The sequence below is a fragment of the Larimichthys crocea genome, chromosome XXI (assembly GCF_000972845.2).
Source record: "Larimichthys crocea isolate SSNF chromosome XXI, L_crocea_2.0, whole genome shotgun sequence".
Taxonomy (NCBI): Eukaryota; Metazoa; Chordata; class Actinopteri; family Sciaenidae; genus Larimichthys; species Larimichthys crocea.
The window spans coordinates 16137984-16165775 of NC_040031.1; the positions used below are offsets into that span (position 1 = coordinate 16137984).

General features: G+C 40.6%; 1 protein-coding gene and 1 non-coding gene across 3 annotated transcripts; both read left to right on the top strand.

Annotated features, from left to right (window-relative positions):
- The first annotated feature begins 1392 nt into the window (after positions 1-1392).
- Positions 1393-1464, top strand: trnaq-cug (transfer RNA glutamine (anticodon CUG)). Its single transcript has one exon. It is a non-coding gene; the product is annotated as a tRNA-Gln (tRNA).
- Positions 1465-5677: 4213 nt separating this feature from the next.
- On the top strand, positions 5678-27667 carry dennd4a (DENN/MADD domain containing 4A). Of its 2 annotated transcripts, XM_019272247.2 has the most exons (31): positions 5678-5911; positions 10307-10638; positions 10838-11084; positions 11182-11251; positions 11363-11532; positions 12404-12642; positions 12753-12819; positions 12967-13025; positions 13121-13265; positions 13553-13728; positions 14056-14156; positions 14998-15216; positions 15668-15813; positions 16277-16297; positions 17833-17966; positions 18296-18428; positions 18738-18944; positions 19050-19178; positions 19274-19418; positions 20724-20846; positions 21794-21904; positions 22346-22414; positions 22498-23315; positions 23394-23610; positions 24184-24275; positions 24392-24567; positions 24797-25142; positions 25888-26005; positions 26295-26457; positions 26554-26618; positions 26868-27667. In XM_019272247.2, the coding sequence occupies exons 2-31, from the start codon at positions 10328-10330 to the stop codon at positions 27002-27004; spliced, it is 5154 nt and encodes a 1717-aa protein (XP_019127792.2). In that variant the 5' UTR covers positions 5678-5911; positions 10307-10327; the 3' UTR covers positions 27005-27667. The 2 variants fall into 2 exon arrangements, with proteins under 2 accessions (XP_019127792.2, XP_010733413.3); XM_010735111.3 differs by lacking the exon at positions 16277-16297.
- Positions 27668-27792: the final 125 nt, after the last annotated feature.

Consider the following 27792-nt stretch of genomic DNA (forward strand, 5'->3'; position numbering starts at 1 on the left):
CATTTTTTAAACAAAACAGACTTTTATGAAAAAAAGATTAAAACAGTTCAGGCCATACACAATGTATAAACCACCTGGACAATCTATTTATTCAAAGTCGGACTGTCTCCAGGCTGATTATTGAAATGTTGTCAAATATTGCAGAAGCAAAGAACTGTGGGAACTTTTCTATTACTAATGCAGGCCTAAGGCATAATCCTTTCTGCTGCAGTCAGCCCTGTCAGCTATATCTTTCAGCTAAAGCTGTTCTTCACAGAAGCTGCCACTTGTAAGACGCTATACCTCTAAATGCTCTGACAGAGTTGCACCTTTGGTTTATTCTCAAGAGGCTGCACCTGGATGCTGACCACACTGCTGCTGGATAACCTGCCACTTTCACTCCAGTTTGACAGCAACTTATAAGAATCAGGATGATAGGTTTACGTCGGGTTGGGGGGGGGAAACAATATATAAAACATAAAACATAAAACATGACTGTTAATGTTTGTGTTGTCCCAGTGAATCACTGCCATTAGGATTTTAATCAGTACACAGACTAATAGTGATTTCCAACAGCACTCTGCTGTGGATAAGTCCATAGCAGAGCTCAGCTGCAGATCTTTATTGCAGTCACGTCCTGCTACAGGAACTGCGAGGATCCATCAGACCAGAGCTGGATCTTTACTTAGCCTTTCTTAATGCATAATCAGTATTCATCCCAGTCAGGCTGATCATTTTCACTTCTTCTGGGTCTATAACTGCTCCCAAATTCAGATAAAACTCCACACAAAGAAGCTCTTTAACAAAGTAAGTCTGTTTTTAGACTTATATAGCTCTCTATATATAAATAACAGACAAGATACACTTGATGATGAGGTTTCAGTTATATTTCATAACACAGACCAACTGAATGGCTGTTTATCATTAGTCTTCTTGATAAATAACCATGATTTGAGTTTGAATTGGTGACCCACATTTTTATCCAATACCAAGTCACATTATGAAATCTGTCCAAATGTAGTCATCCTTTCAGGTGAATCTTGTTAAGCCCTTAATTACAGTTCAAAGGGCTTCACGGTGCCCACATTATGAAACTCCTCACTAAAAATGACGTTCATTCATCCGTAGTCCCTCAATGTGAACAATAAAAACTCCCACGAGGAGAACTGAAACGTCACAGCGTGTTTAGAAAAACACTGTCGTTCCTCGTGTTGGCCACCAGGGGGCAGAAGCGGCGACTGAACCTGTGTGAATGGGTGAAGAAACGAAACCAATGACAGCTGAATAGATAAGTTTACTTTTTAGTGATGCTTCACCACTATTAAGATCACAATCAAACTAAATGAGCAAAGAGAAACAATGCAGGCCAGAGTAGGGTCCTGGTGTGTTTCTGTGAAGCGAGGCCTCCAAGTCGGTTCCATGGTGTAATGGTTAGCACTCTGGACTCTGAATCCAGCGATCCGAGTTCAAATCTCGGTGGGACCTGAATTTTCATTAAAAGTACTTTGTGAACCGGACCAATAAAAAAGTGAGCCACTGATGACTCCATAGCCAAAAGTTGGACGGCTAATATTAGTATTACAAAACGTGCACACACACTTCAGCTCGTACTTGAATTACTTAAAGAAACTTGATGAAAATATTTACAGTTCATATTTTGTTTAACTTTCTATACATATTTTTGCATTTTGTATAATCCTCACTGTTAACTTTTAAACTTTTAAATTTGCAAGTTGTTTATATTATATTTTATATTTGCACTCTGTCCTGATTTGTACTGCAACTGCTGCATAACAATTTCCCTTGGCATAAATAAACAAATCTTCTATTATTATATGCAGGGTTCATACACTTGCAAAAGTTGAATTGCAAAATATTAATATTATACACTCCTGTGCAAGTTTGTTTTAAAGGGCACTAGAGCTTGAAGAATGACATTACACTCACATAATAACTAACATAACTTAACTAACAGCAATGATACCAGTACCAGAGTTCTTCAAACGTTTCTGAGTGTGTATTTCATGAGTTTTAAAAACAGTTTTGATTCCTCTTGACCATCAGACTAACAAAAGATCTCTATTATAAGGTAATATCATCTGGATTCTTCAGCATGGATACTATGCATACTGTCTATAACACAATCCAGTGTAATTAATCATAGAGAATGACTCACACCTTGAAGTTTTGGAAAGTTTAAAGATGGACCAAAGTAAAGCTGTCACAATGTTCTGCTCTGATTTCAAAACTCAAAATAACCCCGAACATAACTAGTTCTCCCCTTTTTTCAGTGAAGTCCCCAGTGAATATCTTGAGTGAAAACAGAATATGCTGTTCTTGTAAAAACTCCTCAGTCTCTCTGTCTGTTACACATTAGTGAGGACGGCTCAGGTTATTCTCAGGACTATTTTCTCTGTCAATAATTCATCACTTATTAGTTGTATTGCCACAAATAATTTTTGTGTTAAATCAAAATAATCATGACATTTTTTTCTTTGCAATTGGTAGCCTACCTTTTTAAAAATGTACAGGCTGTTGCCATGGATGATCTGTTTCCCCTCTGAGCTGAAGTATTGTAGTTACTGACAAGCCTTTATGACATACTTCATCTTTTCTTCTCTCCTTGTTGTGAGTGCAACGCCTACAGAAGCCGACTGTTTTGGATTTGATATATAGCTCACAAGCTCAAATTGAGCTATACACTGAGATCAAGGCACGTCATATGATGTCAGTGCCACGGATTCATGTTTCTGCAGTGGCAATGATTTCATTGTCTCATGTTTTATACAGTGACCAATGCAGAATAAAGTTATTGTGATCACCTTTGATCATATTTTGTAGCGCTAGACCCTTTAGCAAATTGAATTATTACTTTGCTGCTCATATGTCTTTCATTTGCTGTCTTTCACCGCTTAAAGTTTTAGCTGCATAAATGCACATTGGAACAGTTTTTCTTGGTGTAATCATTCCTCTTGTTCATACTGAACATTAAGAGATCCCTCATTAACCTGCCTCCAAAGTGATGGGAGACACAATCCTCATTTTGTGCAAAAATGTATTCAAAAGTGGATCTGAAGCTAAAATGAGGCTTCAGCAGTATGAGTTAGACAACTCCAGTGGAATATCTTCCAAAGTCTTTTAGTAGAAAATTCCCTTTTTGTGCTACTATCCCTCCAGTGCAGCTCAGCAAAGAGGAGGAAGTGTCTAGGGAAACACAGAGAGGGGAAAAATACAAAGACTCAGCTAAACTTGTGCATTTTCACAGAGAACGAGGGCTGCAGATTTTTGTCTCCCATCACTTTGTACATCGGAAACACTTCAGGGAAGAACAATGTCCTCAGTCAGTATGAACAAAAAGAATGACTACAGCCAGCACAACTTATTTCACAGTATGCACGCTGCATAGGCAGACTGGAAACCTGTCTTACGGTCAGAGTCAGCTACAGAAACACTCCTTTAAAATAGGTCAGTGTCAAAGGTGATTGTTAGTTGCAAATGATTTGTTGGGTCACAGAATGATTATTTAGTGATCTTGACATAATGGAAAAGAAGAAAATGAGTAAGTGTTGACTAAAGTGTCTAAGATTATCAATAAGATGTTAAGGTGTTTTTTGCAAATGTACAATCATTAAAACTATCTTGGAATATCACAAATGATACACTGATGCAAGAACATACAGAATATTATGTGTAATATAAGAAACATGTGAAGCTCTGTGAGGAGAAAACTTGATCTTGTTGGGCCCGGAGCTGTTTTTCAGTTTGCTTATTTATTTATATCTAGGAATCACTATCATGGATTTAGAGAGATTTGGAGGCTTCTGATGAAACATCCATAAAATTGGATACAGGCGCAAGTGGGATGTTGGGCAATTTCAAAATTCTCACTGAAACTGAATTCTCACGCATCTGTGAATCTTTGTTTTGTTAATAATTCCATGACACTAATTTGAATAGTCCTTCAATGTGTTAAAAATCAGTGAATAAATACAAATCCTTTAAGCTCCAGATATTGGATTTGTTCAGGTTGAACTCAAGGACCTTGTCTTAAGTTCTGTGATCACCTATACGCCTGCAGGCAACACCTCTGTGTGATGAAAAAGCCTTGAAGGAAGACAGGTAATGAATTTTCTTTCTTCGCTGACAAGGGCTTTTATTCTGTGTTCTGTGTTCACTCTCCGTCACAGAGACAAAGAAAAAGTCAGACACTGCCTGTTGAAGCTGATCAATTTGGAGTATTAAAGCTGTCAGTCAGACTCTCCCGGTAATTGGACTTTTTTTTTTCTTCCATCCACGAACTTCTTAATTCAGATGGGACAAAGATGACCATGAAAAGTGTGATGAGATCATTCGTAGATGTATTCCACTTTGTCTGCTTTACATCCTGCTTTTTCATCTGATGTAATCGCTCTCTTCCTGAGCCTCTAAATCATTTTGAAGGCAATAACATGACTAACATTGTTGATTTAATGGCCTGTTATACAACAAAACAGCAATGTGAATGTGATGGGAGTATCATTATGATCACTGAGATATAATTAGAACATCAAAGATGACACAGCATAATATCTGAGGAGGGGGAACATCTCAGCTGTCTACAATCTTCCGGTATTCAAATATGGTCATTTGTAGGTTTCAACAAAACTGTATGTCTTAGTAATCACCACAGAAGGGCAGTAGAGGGCAAGATAATATGCCATGTTGTGTCTGGCCACGATTCTATTCAGGCTTTACAACCATGAAGTATTATGAATGCATGTTTTGACTGGAGCTACAAACAGAAAAGTTTAGTCTCTGTTGCAGTCCAAGCCGAAGAGAAACCAATAAAACTGTTACATGTATTCCTTTTTGCTCTGGAAAAACAGCATGCAGTGTTGTTAGTGCTGTGTCAACCAGTCTAAAATGTTTTATTCCCGACAGAGTGTGTTTAATCAACACAAAGTTTTTGATAACTGAACAATAGTTTTAATCACTTCTATAAGAAAATATGCCAAAAACATTTTCCGGTAAGTATTTGTTGCTTTTCTTTGTCATATGTGTTAGTAAACTGAATATTGTTGGATTCTGATGTGTTGGTTGAACAAAACAAGAAATATGAAAATGACACCTTAGACTGTGAGAAACTATAACAAACACTTTGCTGCCTTTTAATGGACAAAACAATAATGATGTGCTAAAATAATCAGCGGATTAATCACATATGAATATGCAAATGAATGCTATTTACATCTTCATGTTTAAAGTAGATATAATCCAACAGATAGCTGAATAAATTAAATATTAATGCACACATAATATTTAATGATATTCTAGGTGGTCAAAATTTGGGGGGTTGCTGGGTGGTCATCATCATCATCATCAGCAGCAGCAGCAGCAGCACCATCATCATCATCATTATAAACATAATAATAAACGCACACCTTTATTTGACTTATTATAACATCATATATATATATATATATATATATAATATATAAAGAAGAAGAAAAAGAGGCTATGGTATATATCTACCATACATACAACAAACATAGATTTTGTTTCTTTGTTTCTTCCTCCTGTGTGCAGATGGAAAGTTTAGTACCAACTTTTTCTTGTAAATTTCAAACATTTCCTCCATAGGTTTCCTCACAGCTCTGGACGTTGTTCTTCTGTCACAGGTTGCCAGCACTGTCATCAGTGACGTCAGTGAGGTTTGTAATCAGTCACGTGATCCGCGCAGGTCTGGATAAAGCGCTGCTCGGGACTACACGGTCTATTCGGATTCCTACGAGCCCACTGTGAATTGTTATTTTTTTCATGATAACAAAATTTACACAGAGAGAGAGAAAAAATAAATAGACGCTGAGAAAATAAAAAAATCTCTCGACATAAATCTTGGTTTTATTTCGACGCGCGCTCATATTCGGCAGGTCATCTTTAATCGTCGTGAGATGTGAGTAGATTCTTCTTTAATTGAGAGTAAAAACAAACGATGCTAACACACCCTGTCTCTGTAATTAAGGTGTTCCTCGTGTTTATTTTTTTTTTATATTATCAGACTGTGGTGGTGGTTGTTGAATTATTATTTTAATGTTGGATGGTTTATTAGGATACTTAACGCACGCGGTAAATATGTTATCGTACAGTTATATGCATTGAAAGAATATTTGTATGCTTTATAGTGAGCATCCTGCGTGTGTTTTATATTTTAAGTGCCCCCATTGGTTACAGTGGTATTATATGGAGGCTTATTTTATTGCATCCCGTGTAGATGCTCCATAAGATGGCTTCTTGTGATGTGGGCATATGAGAAAACCCCTCTCTATTATTATGGTCGCTCTGGTCAGTTGTGTTTTTCCAAGGACTATTTTCTGGCTTTGTGGTACACCAAATATTACCAATGCATGAAATGCAAGCGTTTGCAAGCTTGTTATGCAGCCTGCTTTAGTGTTTTTTTTTATTTATTTATTTCCAGCGCGACCTTTGAGTATTTTCCTTCATCTTTCTGCTCTATTTATCTTGGGCGTGTGTGGTTTCCTCTTCAAACAGGCCGGGTCCCCCCCTCCCTGTCAAACATAAGGAATGCAAATGGCTGATGAGGGTGAGGGTTGTCTTCGTGTCTAAGAGGGAACAGATGCTGAGTGATGTGGTGGTTCCCTCCCCAGATCACTGCCCATCCTCCCTGCTCCTCCTGCTGTTAATACAGCCCTCTAATCCCTGCACAGCCCGGGACTGACTGTCCAGCAGAGGCTGTCTCTGTCTCTTGGGCCATAGTTATAACAACACTGTGATGCACAAAGCAAAAGTCAAAAGGCTTTTCTTTCACATACAGTGTGGGGAGAGGGTCAATTATTTTTTAAAGGTTTAATGTCAAAATCGTAAATGGCTGCCGCTTGCATGAAATATCAAAAGGCATGGCCGATAAATAATGAATTATGTTATTTGAAATGAAAAAAAAGCTTCAGTTATGACTCCTAGATTGAATGTACTCTCATCCCAGCCAATATTTTGAAATATGTTCAATGTTGCTGTCACTGTATAAGCTTTAAACAAAAAACATGTTACATTACGTGTTGTTTTTATGCAAGTTCCACCTATACAAACTGATTCTGTGTGGACAAGCGCTGTTAAAATGCTAAGAAGTTGATTTAAGATTTAAGCTAAGACTCCACGGTTTCTCTAGATGTGTTAGGATGAAGGAAGTTGGTTTAAAGTGACATCAAGTTTTTATTTTTTATGTAATCAGTGGTCTACCACTGATTAAAAGGCACGTTGGGATGAGCAGATACAGAATATGACGTGTGATGTTCTCAGACAGAGTGGGAAATTAAAATGTTGGGAACATTATGCCACAAGTGGTTAACAAATTACTGACAATTTGTCATCTCTGAAAAGCTGATGGTTGGAAGTGAGTCATAAAAACAATAGTGGATGCGAATAGGGAAGTTGGTTTGTTAGCTGCAAGAAGAGGAAATCCGTTGTCCTTATTTGTGCTGCTTTTATGAAGAAAACTGTGGTGAATGAAAAGATTGCAGTTTCTGGGGAGACCATGAGTCACTTCCAGTCTTGAGCTGACATAGACCTTCCCACAGTAAGTGAGATAGTAAGGAGATGGTTGGAAATGAAATATGAAATAACAAGTCTGGTTGAGGCAGGTTTATTTATAGGATTGTGTCCCAAAGGATTAAAGAAGTGATGGACTGAAAAATCAAAGAGATGCTATGTGGTGTATAAACAAAAACAGAGCACATGACACATGATCGCATAAAAGTAGTCACATTTTTTAATCCAGTACTCCCACACAGCATTATCAACCTGAAACCCTAATGGAAAACAAACTAAAACACACAAAATAATCGTTGTTTGGGAAAAAAAGAGAAAAACTGTGAACAGGCTTTTTCACTGAGAGGTGAGACAATACAGCAAAAGGGCCAACAACATGGAAAAACATTATGAGACAAGAGATTTCAGTGTTTCATAGTTATAGCTGTTCATTTTCATATTTAGTGTGTATCCTGTGTTTAAAATTGGTTTAAAAGATGTTGTGAACAGATTTGTGGTAATGCCACAGACCTTCTGTCGACCTATTTAATAGAGAACATTGTTTCCGGCCTGTTTTTTCATTAGACTGAGAAATATTCAGTCTTCAGTTTTAATGTCGTTGCTATGGCAAGGATTTGATATAATTTTAGGCCTGCGCTTCCTGTCGAGAGGGAGGAATAGACGCAGTAGATGTGGAGGTAGTTGGAACTGGGGATTACATCTATATTTAATCCTGCATCTTCCAAGTATTATGCGACACATCTGCCATGCCGTCAGCTTTATATTTAGCAACATTCATATAATACCTGCCTATTGATAGCAGCTATTTTTGTGGATTGCAGGTAGCTTTTGACTTTTTTTGATTAAGTAACTAAATAAAATGGATTGTACAGACAGATTAAAATAGAAATACGCCTCTTATCATCATGTTTGACAGTATCTCCATCACAGACAGCAAAAATTGGTGACGATGGGAAGTTTGTGAGCAATCTGAATAGAATATTTCTTAAAAATTTGATCACTAAATTTTACATATGGGGAAATTTGTTCAGCGGTTTGAGATGTGTTATGTTAGCAGACGTTAACTGCTGTCAAAAATGCTCTATGGTATTCTGATCCATACTTTCAGGAAAAAAACATTATGTCTTTCATAGACAATCATTCATAGAACTGTAGATGCTTTTTTAATTATCTGCTTAATAAAAATGCTTTGGTGCCACTTAAACAACTATTTTAAATATGCATCAAATGTGAAAATAATATGAGCTAATATGAGTTGTAATGTGTCAAATTCTGGACGTTTTGTTTTAAGTAAGCAAAGATGCATTAAAAAAAAATACGCTGTCTTGTGTTCCTGTAAATGTGCATTCTATATTTTACTTAAAATAATTAAAACAATGTCTTGGAGGCGATTAGAAAAAGCTGAAAACTTTTTTTGCTGTCTGACACGTTGAGTCATCGTGTATGTCCACGGGGATCAACACTGTAGAGCGTAAACAACTGGCATCAAAGCAGCCGTCAGATAATCAGGGAACATTGGATGTAAACAGATGTAGGCTAAAACATTTCTGAGACAATGCAACCTTGCAACGAAGAGTCATAATTTTCTCAGTGATTTACAGAGAAAACAGGCTTATGAAAAACAGGAAATATATTTGACAGAATTGGTGGATGGTGAATTTACTTTTGATGGTTTCTAGTGGGCTCAGAAATGATCCAAATGACTAAATGTAGGTGTTTTCTGATGGCTGAATCATCCCACAGCATGACTGTGATAATGCTGCAGTGTGCTTGCTACTATAGATTATCTTCCTTTTTCCATGTTCTCATGTTAGCAGTCAGTTTCACGCCCTAAGCCTGTAAGCAGTGCTTAGCTTTCTGTCCCATCATTCGACCAGGCGAGGGAATGGCACACAGAACCATTAGCTTTAAAGCCAAAGTCCTAAGTGGGTGAGATATAGTCACAGCCTCTTGGGTGCCATGGTTCCTAACAGCGACACATCCCACGCAGAGGAGGAGGATAACTTTATTCTAACTCCTTCACATCATAGTGGGGGAAATAATAGGCAGCTGTTTATCAGTTTGCTCGTCAGTGTGCAGGAGCTACAGAGAGATAAAGCAGGCTCTTCAGCTGAAGCACAATAAACTGGCCCAGCGCTGAGGGGGTTCCAGTACGCCATGCTTTGTGATAAAGCTATAACAAGCTGACTCACAGGCGCTCGCTCTATTCCCTTTCTTTTTCTCAACATTGTTGAGCAAGAATATATGATTACTACCTCGCTGAAAGCTCAGGAGAAGCTTTTTGCTGCACTACAGTGCACCTTCATCTCCCCTTTTAATGCATAGTTATCGTTCTGGTACTTTGCCTTTCAACACAATTCTTCTTTTTTTTTTCTACTCAGGCATGTGTTTTATTTTACATAATCAGTCATGGCATATAGCAAGGTCATTGGGCTCAAGCCCTCCCATATTTCTTGGTGAAATATGGTGTTTTTACAGACAGGAATGCATGCTAAATGCTTCCAGATGATCTTGTTATATTCTGTTATTTCTTCAGTAAGGTATGCATTTGTAATGTCTATTTTACATGCTGCATGGTGCCTCTATTCCAATGTTTAATGCAACAACTGGAGCAGCCAGATAATAATACAGGGTGCTGTTTAACCAGTCTCCTCAGCCAAGCCATTTCCTGATGGAAAATGCCCATTTTCCTCTTGTTTTTAAGCCGGACAACATCTAGCAATACGATTAAAATGTATAATGCAAGCCCTGCCCACTCACTCTCTCCCTTTTCTCTACTTTTCAGCCCACCGTGTGGGAATGGGAAATGATGGAGGATAAAGGCCCTCGTGTAGCCGACTACTTTGTGGTTGCAGGCCTCACTGACTCGTCCAAGCCTCTTGAGGAGGAGCTCCACTTTGATGATGCCGGTCCTAAGTCTGTGAAATCCAAGGCCCCCATCACCGATGTAGCTGTTGTGATCCGTTCCCTCGGTGAGGAGGTTCCCCCGGGTTTCACCTGTGTGGAAAGCACCCCCTCAGGCCTCTCTGCAGAGCTCAATGGAGCCAGCCTGAGGGGCCCGCAGATCTTCTTGTGCTTTAAGCGAGGCAGAGATAAGCCTCCACTGACAGATCTTGGGTAAGTAGTAATCCTCGGTCACTGACCCTTTACTCACCCGGCACACTAATCACTTCTCTGCCTTGTGTCACTATAATCTGCTCTTAAACACATCCTCTACTCTCACATGAATACACCATCAAAGCTCTCCTGTTATATTTTTAAGTCGTGCTAGTTTTGAAGGGATGATATAAAAATCTCACACTGCTGGGTTTTTCAGGATTCTGTATGAGTGGAAAGAGAAGCTGAAGTCTGGATGTCACATCGTCCAGACCACGCCCTCAGGTCGCCCTGCCAACATCAGCAACTCGTCATCCCAGCGCATCTACATCACCTACCGTCGCGCCCCAAAGAGCCAGCCCCACACTTCACTGGCTGTCACTGATGTCTGTATCATCATCCCTGGCAAGGGGGAAACGCCCCCTCATACCTTCTGCAAGGTGGACAAGAACCTCAACAGCAGCATGGTGGGATAAAGCTCTGAGAACACAATTATATCTCTAATGCGTCTTTACAAATAATGCAGGTTTTGATTGATCTGTGATGTATTTTCTCACATTCCAGTGGGGATCATCAGTGTACCTTTGTTATAAGAAGTCTCTGGCTAAAGCAAACACAATCGCATACAAAGCAGGTGAAGTAGCATGCAGAATTTGTGTTAATAGCAAAATCTAATTCAAGTAATCTGATTATTCTTACCTGTAAATGAACATGTCATAGAGCTGAAATCACTGTCTGTGTGCAGGTCTGCTGTGTAGGTACCCTGAAGAGGACTATGAGTCCTTCCCACTGCCTGAGTCAGTGCCTATGTTCTGCCTGCCAATGGGGGCTACAGTTGAGTGCTGGCCAGCACACACCAAGCACTCTCTACCTGTATTTTCCACATTTGTACTGACAGGGGCTTCTGGAGAAAAGGTAAAACCACCCACTCACATTGAAAATTACCATGTTCCTTCCTTTTTTTGTGTGTTTGTGTGTGTGTTTCAGTTATGTTTTTGTGCCCTAATGCGTCATGCAAAACACAGAGAAACCTACCAACACACACACTGATTTTAGGAAACCCCTACTCCCTTCAGAGCCTCAGGGTTAACATCATCATTTATTAAGCAGTTATCCCAAAGTTGGCATCGGTTTTCTGGCTGTTAAGACTCAATTTCTCCCTTGATTGCTTAATTTCAGTCAGCCTCTCTATCTTTCTGTCACCCCCCGTCTCTCTCTGCACATTAGTATCCCTAGTATCCCTCATGGATTTATTTGTTGGTTCTGCAGTAGTATTTCTAAGAATGCCAGACAATCTTAATCAACTTGACTGGAATTAAAATTGGTCCAAAGGCTGCATTTGGAATACTAAAACGCTGTTAGTCTTTGAAAGCAATGTAGCATAAAAGATTTTTTGCAGCTTGTCTCTTGAATAATGAATAGCTCATGCGTCACTTGGGCTGGTGCATAAGTTTTAAATGCTAAACGCCTCAATGCTCACTCTTTCTTCCCGGCAACCTCGACTCTGCGGACTAGTCTCCTGGCACTTCATGCCTGGAATGATTTGTTTATTTATTTGCGATGAACATCTTCAAAGGATGGAGCTCGATGTAGCTGATTTATTATGATGAAAATTCTCTAGTGGATCATCTTACCTGAAGAAGTTCATACAAGAAGCTCTGACTACTGGGTGTCTGTCTGTGTGTGTGTTTGTGTATTTGTAAAGTTTGCATCGGGATGGTAATGCATGTATTGGATATTCTTTATACTGATCATGACACTTATGTTTTGATCTTTTTGCTTGCAGGTGTACGGAGCAGCCATCCAGTTCTATGAGCCTTACTCGGAGGAGAACCTGTCTGAGCGTCAGCGCTCACAGCTTGGCTTGCCAAGCTCTGATCTTGGAGCTGATGGAACCAGGAGTGTTTACAGCAACAAGAGCATCTGTCTGCTCTCACACTGGCCCTTCTTCCAGTCCTTCAGGAGCTTTCTCACCTTCCTCTACCGATACTCCATCTCTGGACCACATGCCCTGCCTATTGAAAAGTTAGCAATTTTTTTTTTACAGATTTATTCCCTTTGTTGAAATCACTCTAGGTCTATTCTTAGCTGCCCGTACTGTTTGATTAAGTGATTTCTTTTTTTTTTACACACAGGCACATCTCTCACTTCATGCAAACTGTGCCATTCCCATCCATTCAGAGACCACGCATCCTTGTGCAGGTGAGCTTAAAATATGCAAATAAATGAGTAAGTAAGACTTCATTTCTGTATGCTTCCTCTATCTGGTTTGACATGTCTTTAAACACCCTGTCTTGAGCTCCCATTGATGCTCTAACGCTCAAACGCTCTCCCGTGTGTCTTCAACAGCTGTCTCCACATGACAGCCTGATGCTGAGCCAACCTGTGTCCTCTCCACTGCCTCTCAGGTAAGGAGACATGAGTAAAATACAAAATTAGAACATGTATACTCTGCTGCTGTCTTGTTTGATTTATTTGCGTGTGTGTTTTTTTTGTGCCGTAGTGGTGGAAGCCTCTCCACGTTATTACTGAATCTGGGCCCAAAGAATGCAGCCACTCTGCTGGTGCTGGCTGTCACAGAGCACAAGATCCTGGTTCATTCCTTGCGTCCAGCTGTGCTCACCAGTGTTACAGAGGCCCTTGTGTCTGTAAGTCTTTTTTTTTCTTTCTTTCCTTTTCGCTTTTCCTGGTAATAACACCGAAGAGAGTGATCTTTTAATGTGATTATAGGTACAAGCGGATGCAGTAAGAGGCAGAGCTTCCCATAATCACATCAAAGAAGACTCTCTGGTTTTATAGATGTTCAACAATTACCTCTGAAAGAAAATTCTTCTAAGAAGATTGCTGGCTACCTCTCTGACTAAATCTCGTCTATCTTCCCTGCACTGTATTTATTGATCACATATTATTGATTGAAATGTCTCCTCCCTTTCAGATGATCTTCCCTTTCCACTGGCCGTGCCCATACATCCCTCTGTGCCCGCTAGCACTGGCCGACGTGCTCAGCGCACCGTGCCCTTTTATCGTCGGTGTGGACTCCAGATACTTTGACCTTTACGTGCCCCCAGCTGACATCAGCTGTGTGGATCTGGACACCAACACAATCTCTCAGTAAGTGACGTCCACAACCGAACCGTGATCGATGGCCACCTTCAACCTTTAATTTAGGTTATGATGATGAAAGTTCTTCCCAGGATGATCAGTATGTGTCAGTTAGAGCCTCTTATGTAATGATTGTAGCTGGAATGATAAATATTTGTACTGTACACCAAAGCACATTTGGGTATTGCTGGTCTCCCACATCAATTCAAAAGCTATTTTGCAGGAAGATTAAATTGTCAGTGCTGATGTCAGTAAATCTGTCTTCCTCCTTATATCTCTTTGCAATGTTTCTTCACTGTCCTCCCCTCTAATGAAAACCATATGGTGTGCTTTCAGAAAAGATGACAAGAAGGCTTTAACGTGGAAAATCTTGCCCAGGAGAGCCTGCAAGCATCTTCTGAATACACTGAATAAGCTTTATCAGCAGCTCACTGAAGGTAAGTCCAGTCTGATATTGTATTATTTTATATATGGTTTCATGAATAATTTAGTTTGGCTACTTGAGTCTGTTGAGTCAGCCTGGACAGTCAATTTTACAGGAAAGCTCATTAGATGCTCACTGTTATATGAAACCAACGTACGATATTTAGTGCATCCCAGGAGACATTATGGATGAAGTGTAATTTAGCATCTACATTTACTTAAATTAGTCATTTGCTGTGATTCCCAGAATTGCTTTTGCCCCTCTACTCATATTTCAGGCTGAACGTATCAGGGTCTATTATGGCCTCACTGTTGTAAAAAAACAAAATATCTGCCTCTTCTACCATGGATTTCTTTCTTCATGATGATTAAACATCAATACAAAATGAATCCCAGCCTAGAAATAAGCTCTTTGATTGTGGCAGAATAACATTAACCTTTGATTTTGTCTGCTGTCATGAAATATAATGATCTAATATCAGGTTGTCTTTTTTTGGCCAGTGATGCACACAGAAATGTATTGTTTGCAAGGTGGTTATATGAGTATTTTAGGCTGCATTTTCTTAGCAATTTTTTTGCCTAAACAGCAACAGTATAAAAATAAAAAGACTTTCCTTGTGGTATCTTATCTTTTATAAGGTTAAAAAATATAGCTCTATTTCTTTGCTTAGATAATGTTTATAAATATGCCTTTAGGATTAAACTATTATTTTGTATATTCTATCTGCTGTGTGTCATGAATATTTTGCGACAAACTTAATCTGTGCTGCAGTTGTGTTATTTTTAATATGCAATTCTTTGTTGCCAGGATGTTTATGTGCTTATCCTACATAATCTATTCTCGTGTGCTCCCAGGTGGTCAGCTGAACCGTGAAGATGTGCAGATGGAGCACACAGTAACTGACAGTGAGCTCAATGGTGGGAAGAGCCTCCACACTCTGGAGCTGGAGATCCAGGAGGCCTTCCTGCGCTTCATGGCCGCCATCCTACGAGGCTACCGCTCATACCTGCTGCCCATCACACAGGCCCCCTCTGAGAAGACCACCGATGCAAGTTCCCTCTTTGACCTCCAAGGTACACATCAGTCTCGGTCTGCAATGTTATACTGCATGTAATCATAAAAACATGTTGCCAGGCTTTTGTGGCCGTGGCTATGTGTGATTTACTACTGTACTGGGTCAGGAGGGTGATGTCTGAATGTGCTGCTGCTTCAAAGTTTGGCCTAAATCACTGCTGTAATGACTCTGGTGATTTAGCTTAAGACTCAGTGGAAATTAGGCTTGGATGACAAGTTGAAGAAACCACCATGATTAATGTCCCCACGCATCTGTGTGCTCTTATGCAAGAGGAGAACAACTTATCATACTCATTATTCATTCATTTCCTTTAAATGTTGAAGTCTCTGTGTCGGCCCCGTAAACATCTTAACACTGCTTGTGCTTGATAAGTGAATGTCAAGTTTTATAATAGAATATTAATTCCCACATGTCATGTTTGTCATTACATAATATGTTTTGTTTCATAGGCTTCCTGAAAAGCCGAGACCGCTCCAATCAGAGGTTTTACTCCCTCATGACCAAGACTCAGATGTTCAGCCGTTTCATAGAGGAATGCTCGTTTGTCAGTGATAAAGACGCCAGCCTGGCTTTCTTTGATGAGTGTGTTGATAAGGTGAGGTTTGCAGCTAATCTTTATTATGGATTTTCCGTGTCAGAGACAATTCATCAGAAGGGTTGCATCATTCTGCTGTATGGGAACAAATGCGTCAATAACAATATTTAGTCTGCCTTCCGCCTATTTGCAGAAAAAAGGGCTGAGGCATTTAAAGGGAAAGATTAATCACAGGCTGTCCTTTCAATTAAGATGTCTTATTAAGGTCTTGGTTTAATTTGGAGCAGCTAATAAGCAAATAACAGGAAGTAATAAAAGTAAACAAAGAGTAATTAACTCCAACATCTCCCTCGAGCCTCTTATTAACATCAGCACTAAGCTTTTCTTAACTCCCCTGTTCTTTCTGTCCTTTACATAGGTAAAGGTCTTTCTATTTATATTGTTGTCCTTATCTTCTTTCCTAATTTTCTGCCTTTTGTCTTTTCTGCTGCTCTGTTTGTCACAATGGCTTCCTCCCTGGTAGCTTTTCACCGCTGGAGGCAAGGTAAGCTATCAGAGCTTGGTGTTGTAGTTCACTTTATTTCCTTTTTTTAGCAGTGGTAACATCACATTCTGGTCAGAGTGTTTTCTTTGTGGGCGTGTGTACTGAATAAATCAAAGTGAGGGACAAAGAGAGTGGAACTAAAAGTGCAGGAAAAGTCTCCATTGTGAGGATGTGCATTAGCTGTCAGCGTGTCAGCGATCTGCATTATTGAACGAGATGCCATTAGAATGAACCGCACGGGGAGGTTATGCAGAACTCCTGAAGTGACGCCGAGAAGTGAGATTAATTATTTGTGCTTGCCATTCGCTGAGGTGACTCTGCACTATCCTGACTTCAAAAGTCACTCTGAGATATAGTTGAAGAATGACAGAGGAAGACAAGAGACAGAGGCCATAATCCTTATTCACCAAAAAGAGCTGATGATGTTGAAATCCCATCGGATGTGAACGAGTACTGCTCATTGTCAGTTACAGCGTTCATCATTTGGGGATTTTACAGCTTCTATTAACACAACCTGCCGACACATGTTTTGTAACACACACACACAAAAAAAAAGAGACAAAACATCCTCCTCTCCTCCAAAAAAACTCTGTGCTTGCAAACTTGTGCAATCAGGAAGTCACATTTACATCCTGCAAGAACTGTTAGAGCTCCTGTATGAGTGGTCATTGCGGTTATTATCGAGAAGTGGAAGCATTGATTCATTCTGCTGCTGAAGTTGACAACAAGAGTGTGATTGAGAAAGGCCTCTACGGTGTAAGAGGAAGGGCAACTAGGAAAGAAATACTGAACAGAATCGAAGCGAAGGTCAGTAAGAGCCAGTTGACTGAATCATCCACTCAACTGAGTGGAACAAACCCTGTAACGCCGCAGCACCGGGGAAATATTCAGCCACTGCCATGATATTATTGTTTTCGTCAAGGTCTTGTCTGAGATGAGCTGGTAATCGATTCAGATACGCCAAGTGACTATGCATCAGCATAGCAGGCTTTTAATGATCTCCCAGACAGCTACTCAGTAGTGATTTAGTTTTTTTCTAAAAGAGAGCATGTGGGCTTACCACGCAACACAAAGGAGTGCTACTTCTGTTGCTCTTAAAGAAGCAAGAAGGCACTGGAGCTTTGTGCCGCACACTTTCCTCCATACAGCAAAGTCATTTCTGAGCTGAGGGAAATGTAGCAATTTAGTCTCAAGCGTTGCTGCCAAAGCGGTACAGTTTAATAGTTTTATGTCCCTAGAGCGACATGGCATCAATTTTGTCCAGGTCACTGCAGCTTCACAGGATCAAGTCCCTGCCTTGGCAGTGCCCTTTATATAAAAAAAGAGAGGCTATATTTCTGATGTAGGCTGACTCATTACTGACATCTGTTTGTCCTCACTGACCCCCATGTCTGATCTCATCTGGGGGCTCATACAGTATCAGATGTCCATGAGCCTCCAGGCAGCATCAGCGACCTATAGAGTTTTGTTTATAGCACAGATAGAAGAGCAAAGGGAAGAATAATGATGCATGTGTGTTTCTCTTAACAAACCAGATGGACAGCGAACGACCAGAGGAAACCAGACTGATTGAACTGGATGAATCTCACCGCAGTGAGCACACGGTCTATGTCAACCCCCCAGAGCTGCCTCCACTACCACAGGGAGAAGAGCATCCTCTGTGCTATAGGTACCAAACTACAGACCGGTCTCTAAACAACAGACACAAAGCAGGCTATTTCTTTTACTCTCTTACACAGACACATGCTTTAAGAGCACTGCCGACACAATGCAGCTCCAGAAGGAGTGACTTATTGTAGATTGCCCTTTTTTGTTAAAGATTTAGTCATTGCTTTAGGGCTTTGTCATTATCAACCAGAACACATCATTTTTGGATTCTTATGTCAGTGCTCAAGCTTCCAGGCTGTCGGAGACAACCTATTGTGCATGTCATTTGGATTGCTAGTGTCTATCTCAGTTCATGTCGGGATATCTGAATGAGTATGTGTCTCTCTGCAGCTACTCTGGGTTCCCTGTGCTGAATGCTGAGCTTTTGGAGCCGCTGGAGGGACCAAATCCTCCATCAGCAGGCATGGCAACACGCCACAGCAGCCCAGCCAGCCCTACAGCAATCTTTAGACGCTCTAAACAGGTCAGCCGCATGAGTAGTGAGATTTCCTTGAAAATAGACAGTAAATAGCAGTACATTTTACTCAGTCTTAGTGGTATATGATGATTTATTGTTCTAAAAATACAATTTTAGTAGCTATTTTAAATAAATATAAATAATATGTATTAAATACATTGTCAGATCTGATCCTTATTTGAGGTTGTTTCTATTTAAGCTATTTATTGTTGCATTCAATCTACATAATTATGGGTTTGGGTATAAATGTTAATGCAAATCTGGTTGCTAAAGAACAGTGAATCATCTTTACATGTGACCTTTTTTTCATCTCAGGAGATCAAATCAGCTCAAAGGATGGCCAAAACCTATTCATCTATGCCTCAGATGTGGTCCAAGTGTCTGCTGCGCCACTGCTACGGCCTGTGGTTCATCTGCCTACCGGGGTTTGTCGGCAGCTGCCACTCTAAGGTGCGGGCTCTGCGTATGGCTTATGATGTGCTGAGGAAGATGCAGGACAAGAAGCTGCAGGCTCCAGATGAGGTGTGAAAAAAGATGACAATACAACTATATACATACTTATTAGTGTAGATTTTCCTAAAATGAGTTATAGCACAGATTGTTAAATCCTTTTGTTTTCTGTCCAAGGTTTGTTACCGTGTGTTGCTGCAGCTGTGTGGACAGTACAGCCAGCCAGTCTTGGCTGTGAGAGTGTTGTTTGAGATGAAGAAAGCTGGAGTTCAACCCAATGCCATCACCTATGGGTACTACAACAAGGTGCGTGTTTTTTTTGTATATTCTGCACATAGACTGAACAGTTTACTTTAAGCCTGACAATGACCATGTATTCTGTACATGTTCCATGGCTCTAGGCGGTGTTAGAGAGCACCTGGCCCTCTACGACTAGAGGAGGCTACTTCTTGTGGGTAAAGCTGAGGAACGTGGTCTTAGGTGTGCTCCAGTTCAAGCAGGCAGGAAGAAAACAACAGACTCCGCAGAGAGATCCTCAGCTTTCAGGTAAGAATACTAATGTATGACTCAGTTTTGACTGCTGTCTGGAACATCTGGTACCCCCAAGTTTCTATGTCAAGTTCTGCTGATAACCACAAAGATGTTTTTCTTCCACAATCATCTGCATTTATTCTCCAGCAAGTAAATCCTTTGAAAATGTTCCTGCACAGATGCTGACTAACACACTATTGCCTCAAGTGAACATATTTTCATAACATATTAAAAATATGCTCCCTACAGTCATCACTTAAGTTATAAGAAATGCACAGATTGATTTATTAATTTAAAATCAGATAGTAATACATTGCAGAGATTACAGCTGTAAGAAATGAAAACAAACTTGTATACACTAACAAATGAATCCTCCACATATAAAATCACTAAGATTTATCAGCCATCGCATAGGTATTTATTGCTCAGTGTCAGTACAGCAACTGATAATGAATATCATGCACTCCCACACTGAGTGCATGCAAACCAAAACGCACTCAAACATACTAAAACTCATGCCAGTAGTAGTCAGTAGTAGCAGTCATTGCTTTATACTGAGGACTAATGAGGTGTCAGGTCGTTTGAGATCACATTAAGTTGAAGTAACCGAATTCAGTAAATGATAGACTGAAAGTAGAGCATGTTTTCTTACTTCCCGCAGTTCCTAATGAATAGAAATGTAAATGAGTTTGATCCTGTGGGAACAGTCGTTTCATCAAGGCGTCTTTGGTTTATCCCAACTCCAGCCTCTTTCAGCACATATTGTTCCCGACCTGCAATTCTTTAATGGCACTAATTAAATAGAGTGAAGAGATTTTCCTCCCCAGCAGTCACAGCACACAGGTTGCCCTTGATGTCGGCCCCTAATTCCCACAATGGACTCCCAGAATGACATGTTGTGTGAGGGGATTTAATGAAAACATCATGCTTTACATCACATACTCAAACGTTGTTGTCCTGTGCTTATTTTGCACAGAAGGTTTTTATACAAATGTCTAAAAGTGCAATCAAGTTGAGTAGCATGATACTTTAGTTATTTCATGTATTTCATTTGATTAACTCAGCCCTTATTTTGCTCCCTTCTGTGTTAAAAACAAGACAGAAAAGTGAAACTTTGATCCTCTTTTGGCACTGTGGCATCCTTTTTTATGTTGTTCAGTCATGATGACAGATATGTGGCATTCAAAGCATTCCTGCAGTGATAACAGAGTGTTTATACAGTGATCTAAGACCAGCTGGGCTCTGGACCTGTGATCCTGTTGGTTCTCTGTCGTTTGTTTTAATCTCTCATCCTCTCCCTTTGCTGTTTTCTCCTTTTAGATGGCAGTGATCTCGACACAGTCAGTCATGGCAGTTTGGATAGTGCTAATGACTCTGCTGAGCGCACCTCCATCGACACTGACTTCACTAAAATGGACTCCAGTGACGATGGATTCAGTACAGGTAGGAACCACGGCATAGCTTCTTTCTTCCTTAAATTATTTCATGCTTCAATGGGCCTGTGCTGCTGCTCACGCTTCGCCTTATCTCTGGAGAAGTCTTGAAATGCTTTAAAAAATAATTGTTTTGACACCATTGCACTCAGCACACTCTGCTTTCTGTCAATCCTCTGACACCCACAGAAAGTCTTCAATATCGAGAAATGCTTCAAAACTGTGTCACCCTATAATCATTGAGTCCAAGAAGTGACACATTTTTACAGCAGCTCATCTGAACAGTATTAATTAATACATAAATAACACAAGTTAATTTGATGTTAATGATTTAAAAAACATGCTAATTACACCCCAGTGGCATTTAAAAGTTCTCTTTGCAAAATATGTAACTGGACTTTGACAAATGAAGAGATGCCTTGGTGACACTTTGTTAGTTTCTTATTTTGCCTTACATCAGGACTAATGTACTGTAGATGAGAGCCAGCAAGGTGCATGTCTGTAAGGCCTCTCAGAAGGCTAAAGCTCTTACACTAACTGGAATCTGGCTCACAAGTTGTCTCATTTTTATTACCCCTCAGTGGCAAACAGTTTAATAAAGCAGAAATATTGTGAGAGTTAAATAAATCACTGCATAAAAGGTTTGTACTTTTTCCTGCAGTTTGACCTTGTGAATATAATGCAAGTTTTCAAAGACTCTTCCTCTCCTGCTGCTCCTGCTTTTCTATTCTGGGAGCGTGTACTGTAAGCTTTAGGGAATGTCACAACGCACTTTGTTGAAGTAAAACTCTTAGATCAGTTGTCTCTTATAAAGCATCCGTGGAGACTAAATAGCTTCTTTTTTCATTCACTCAGCTCTTTCTGAAAGAGCAAACTAAGCAGGGTAACAAAAAAAAAAACCCCAACAAAATATCTCAGTGTTTTTTCAGAAGAGTAAAGTTTTGTTTTCTTTTTTAGGTGGACAGTCAGATCAAGGCTACGATTCACTGTCTAAAGAAGAGGAGAGGATGTGCAGCAGAGAGAGCGACAGCACAACAATGGTGGATGACAAAGGGCTGAGGCAGTCAAGTGAGTTATAGGTTATCTTCTATTTCTAATCTTTGACACTGAGTTACTGCAGAAGTGAATCACTGCTTACTGGCAGCAATATGAACGTTCTCTCTTTAAAAGCTGCAGTATCATGTTGCCGTGTGGGTGTAATGTATTCCCGGCTCATCCATTTGCTGTTATATTTAGATGTTTTTGAGAACCAGATTCTGTTGATGGATGAACATGTTATGCAATCAGGTGATTGTTTGCATGACAGGATTTGTCTTGAATTTTGTTGCAAATACCAACATGGTGTGTCTGATGAAACCTCTGTTCCAGCCTTCCTGATCAATAGTCCACACTAAACAAGTGGTGTGTGGTTTTATCAGCCCTAATTCTTTTGTGTGAATGTAACACACTTAGAGATTTCGATAGACTGGCCAAATACATCAAAATCTATCGTATCATTTAAATTTCCAGCACCTGAAATCGAGGTTCCAATCAGCAATCCCCCTACGAGAACCTGCAAATCAACAGAAGTCAGTACAGGTAAGTTTAAGCCGACAACAAGCCAGATTTTAACTAACTGTATAGGAGATGAATTCATGGTCACGTATATGTTTTTGTCACAGGCAATGGCAGCAGGCTAGTTTCCAGTCCATCTAGCGACACCTTTATGTGTGGAGTTCTTCCAAAGACAGAGAGGCCAAAATCTCTGGATTTGTCTGGTGGGCAAGGAAGTCTGAGACTCACTGTCCCTCAACTCAGCTCGACTAAGCAGCATCACCTAGGAGCTGACAGACTGCATGGGGTAGAAGAAGAAGAGACAGAGACTGATAAACAGAAACCTCAGCTGGAGAGGAGTGTCAGCTGCAGCAGTTCAGCGGAGAGGTCAGGTGCGTTTAGACAAAGGAGTGTCAGCTGCAGTGCTGGGACTGTAAAGAGAACAGGTATTGAGACGGGGTTTGATCCCCTGTCACTGATGACAGCAGATACAGTACAGGAGTGTGACGAGGAAAACGGCAGTAGATCCACGGCCCGCCGCGACCTCGCCGAAGAGATTGAGATGTACATGAATAATGCCAGCAGCCCCTTGAAGGACCCCTCAAGCCCTTTGTTTCGCTCGTCCTCATCTCCTCACACCTCCCCGCGACCGTCCACCCTGCTCCGCTCCAACACAAACCTGCCGCTGCCTGTCAAGTCCAAGGAGAGGCTAAGGTCATCTCCGTCTCTTCCTCTGGGTGTTTGTAATAAAGATGGGAGGGAGAGGCCTTCCTCCTTGGTGTCACCTTCATCACCGACTCCCTCCAGCTCATCGTTCTCCATGGATTCACTGTTCACTCCAACTCTGGACATCTTCAAATGCAGTGTCATATCAGCAGGGAAGGGCGTGGCAGAGAAGGCCAGCCGCCTCTACTCTCGCCTGTCCTCCCAGACTTCATTAACACAGGTTGGTGGTGCAACATTTTCCCTTAAATATTATTCCCAGGTCAAACTTCCTACAAAATGATTTCCTCCTCTCCTGCAGGATGCAAACTGTGACCGGATTAGTGTATCCTCACTGACCTCTGGAGAGGCAGACTGCTCCTCACTGCTCGATAATGACTCCTGTCTGGATCCAGATGGCTTTACCTCCCCCCAGCATGGCAGCATGTCTAGACTCAGGAGAAGCCCTGTTGTGGGTCATGCCAACCTGGGCAGCCCCAGCACCCCCAACAGAGTGTTCAGACACAACTCCTTCTCCGGTTTGTTTCATTTCCTTTAAATCAGTTTGTGTCGTCAATATTGCTGGAATAAGACACTGACAAATGACCAATGTTTGCTTTGCTTCACATTTATTAAAAGTAGTTTGCAGTCTTGCAAAGCATCTCTGGTGTGAAAAAAATCATGCCTCGCAGACATGCTTATTAAATTGCTGTTTCAGCTCCAGCATTGTATTGGTTCCCAGGAAAAAACACTTGATGATCTAAATTTAGAGGGGCTCAGCAGTGAAGAGAGTCGGGTGTTGTTCTGTGCGAAACTAGGCCAACAGGCATGAGGGCTGATTCTGTATGTAGGCTTCTCTGTGCTCAGGCACAGGCCCGATGCTAAACATAAACACGCCAACATGCACACGTGCATGCACACTCACGTGCAGACTCCCTGACACGCCAGTGTGAAACATGACCTGCACCACAGAACAGAAGAACTGCCACTGATTGATTGTTGCTGCTTGATTTAATCACATTTGCTCTATGTAATCCAGATAGCTTTGGTAGTTTTCTTAGATCTTGGCTTTGCTTTGTGTGTCTAATTGTCTAATCTTTTATCGTATTTAGGTGGTTTGGCACTACCCTCTAAAATTCCTCACACTCCAGATTCCTCCCCCGACACCAACCGCTTCCAACCCACTCCCAACTACACCATAGAGGTAAAGTACTCACATAAACATTCTTGTTAGACACTCTTCTGTAGACTGACTCAGACAATTATGATTAAGTGTTGCACTGTGCCCTCATTTCCTCTTCCTGCTGTGTTTTGATGTAGGTGTTGATGTCCAGCTGTTCACTCTGTAAGACGTGTGACTGTCTGGTCTATGATGAGGAAATCATGGCGGGCTGGACAGCAAATGACTCCAACCTCAATAGCACTTGTCCGTTCTGCGGCACAGCCTTCCTACCTTTCCTAAATGTGGAAATCAAAGATCTGAGACCACAGAGCAGGTAAATGCTCAATTTATACAGACCAACACAGTATGTATACATTATATAATAACATCAAATAAAATACACAAACAGGTACTTCCATCATATCACACTGAATTTAGTATGAATATGGATTTAATGTCTTTGATTTCTCAAGTTCAGTTGTCTTTAGTGACTGTATCTGTCACTTTGATCACACACATCCCTGTGGCCTCTTTAACAGATCCACTCTATTTTCCCCCCTCAGGTCTGCTAAGGAAATTAATCCTGTTACAGAGGAGGACATGTCAGCGTCACTCAATCCCGAGGCAGACTGTGCAGCTCAGACATCTGCAGCTCCCCCGCAGAAGCAGGAGAGCAGCGCCTCAGCCTCGGGTCCAGTGACCGTGCCCTACCTCAGTCCTCTGGTCCTGTGGAAGGAGCTGGAGAGCTTGCTAGTCAATGAAGGCGACCAGGCCCTGTCCTCCCCTAGTGTTGTTGACCAACACCCCATTGTTTTCTGGAACCTGGTGTGGTACTTCAGAAGGCTGGAGCTGCCGAGTAACCTGCCTGCTCTTATCCTGGCCTCCCAGCACTGTAGCCATGGAGACCAGGTAAACATGCACATGTCTGTCAAGCTCACCCACATATAGTTGTGTAATCATAAAGCCATCCATTTTACATTTTATATGTTTCAAAGGCAATTGTTTGATATTTTGAGAAATAATTTTGGGATATTCACTTATTTTGTCACGAGTTAGATGAGAATATTGATACCACTTCCATATATGTACCACCAGCTGCTGGTATCTTAGTTATCTTCAAAGACTGGAAACAGCTAGAATGGCTTCTCCCAAGAGAGACTGGCATTCAAATCAAATGCCATTGAATTAAGAAACGATTATTCACTAATTAACACTTTAATTTGTACAAAAAAACATAAAGTTTAAGAAAGACATGTTGTGGTTTTATGGGGTTATTATGACCCAGACTTCTTGGCCGGGCAAAGAGAGTGGTATTAATCTCCTCATCTAACTCTCAGCAACATAGGAAATAAGCACATTTCCCAAAATACCTTTAAACCTGTAGTGCTTAACACGATTCAGTCTTTGGTGACCCCTAGTGGCAGTTTAGAGATGACACTGGCAAAACAGAGCAATGCATAAAAGCAGCACATACTGTAATAGTTATATAATAAGACCAATTTTCACTGGGAATATCTTTTTATTTAAACAAGTGAAAGTTGAATACTTTTATAGATATAACAGCATTAGAAACATCCCCTGATTAGGGCTGTAGAGACATAGAGAGTACATAGAGAGTAAGGGATTAATCTTCAATACGTTTTTCTCCTTGCAGACTCCCCATAGTGTTTCATCTGAGGACAGTAAGCAGGTGCTTGTGAGGATTATGTGGGACAACCTAAAGTTACACCAGGACAAAGTTCAACCCTGCTATGTCCTGTGGAACACACATTGTAAGTTATTAAAGTGATTTCCTCTAACGGACTGACATATAATGTGTTTCAAAAGGTGAAATTACTTTCAGAAAATGATTTTGCCACTAACACGAGTTTGATCAAGGTCATATATTTACATCTAAATTAAATAATGCATGAGGAGTAACAAGAAAATCATGCATAATTCAGTTCAGATCTTCCATTAGTGATGCCGACCTTATCAGTTCAGTACTTTCAGAGTTGATTTTGAGTGATGGAGATGAATGAGTCTTTGATCAGGGTGACTTTTATCTCTTGTTCTCTGCAGGTGCAAACTCCCTGGTTCGCTCTGGGCTCTGTGAAGAAGGCCAGCTCTTCACTGTGGAGCTACTGCAGGGTTTTGTGAGGAGCATAAAGAAGAGTGATGTCTATCAGCCCATGAGCCAGATCATCCAGCTACTGGGGCCAGAGCTTGGTTTTAAAAGACAGAGGTGAGGAGATGAAGATTTTAGTGTAAAGTCATGTGTGATTGACAATATGAATGAGAAGTCTTAACTGTTTTCTTCTTCTCTTTTTTTCTCAAAAAGGAGCCTGTACCGAGATTTATTGTTCCTTGCTCTGGTGGCTTTGGGCAAGAACAACATTAATATAAGTAAGTTCAAAAGCCTGATATCAAATGCCTCAGCTGTAGTTTAGTTTACATGTAGTGTTGACAAGCAAAACTGAACTTTGAATGGTTAAAATAAGAAACAATATACCTGTATGTTGAGTTTAGCATTTATCTCATTGCTGTGCCCAGGTGTACTTTGGTTGCAGATTAGTTGTCTTCTTTATGAAAACCAGTAAAGCAAATGTGCTGGCATTACGTCCACATTGTTAACTAACTCTTGTGTCATTGCAGATGCTTTCGACCGAGAGTACAAATTGGCATATGATCGCCTCACCCCCAACCTGGTTAAACTGACACATAACTGTGACCGGCCACCTGGAGCAGGGGTCATGGAGTGCAGGAAAACCTTTGGGGAACCCAGTCTGTGAACTACTTCTCTTCTTCTGTCCCCATATGTTTTTCCTTCAGCCACGGTCACTGCTGCTGTTTTTCTTTTTACTTTCCTTTCGGACTGCTCCTCAGACTCAGGACCAGCTCACCTGACTGGAGCACAGACCTCTTAAGCACAATGGGAAAATGACACTTAAAGTAAAGCAACTGCCATGAGTTTCTTGTATACTGTTAGTGCTGCAAGGCGTGGAGTGACAGGCTTGTGTTTGTAAATACTTAGAAAGTACAACTGTATTTTCAGTATAACAATAGTAAAATGTTTGTACAGTTATTATACAGTCTATTTTATGACTTTGTTTCTGTTGAAGCTGTGACGAAGTATGTAAAATTAAGTCTATGATCACGTTGTGGTCCTGGTGACCTTGTTAAGACTGTTGTTGAGTGTGTGTATAGTACCTACTTCCTTTTGGACATTCATGTTTTTACAAAGCACTTTGGCAAGACGAGCTCTTGTCATTCACTGTCATTTATGCGACGCTGTGACCCAGCAGCCTACGCTTAAGTGACTTTTTATTTGACAGCTGCAGGACATACTGTACATGCAGTTATTCGTCCTCACCTGCACCCTGTACACCTCGCAGGGCAATGCTCATATGCCTAAATACACTAAACCTGGCAACATCAAAAGATTTTAAAACATATTTCTGAATCAAAAAGGGAGTACTCAATTAATGTATATGCACAGTGTTTATTCATTTTTGTACAATATACCAAAATAACCTAAAAAGGGAACTCTGTGATTTATTTACAGTTTTTTAAGCAATAC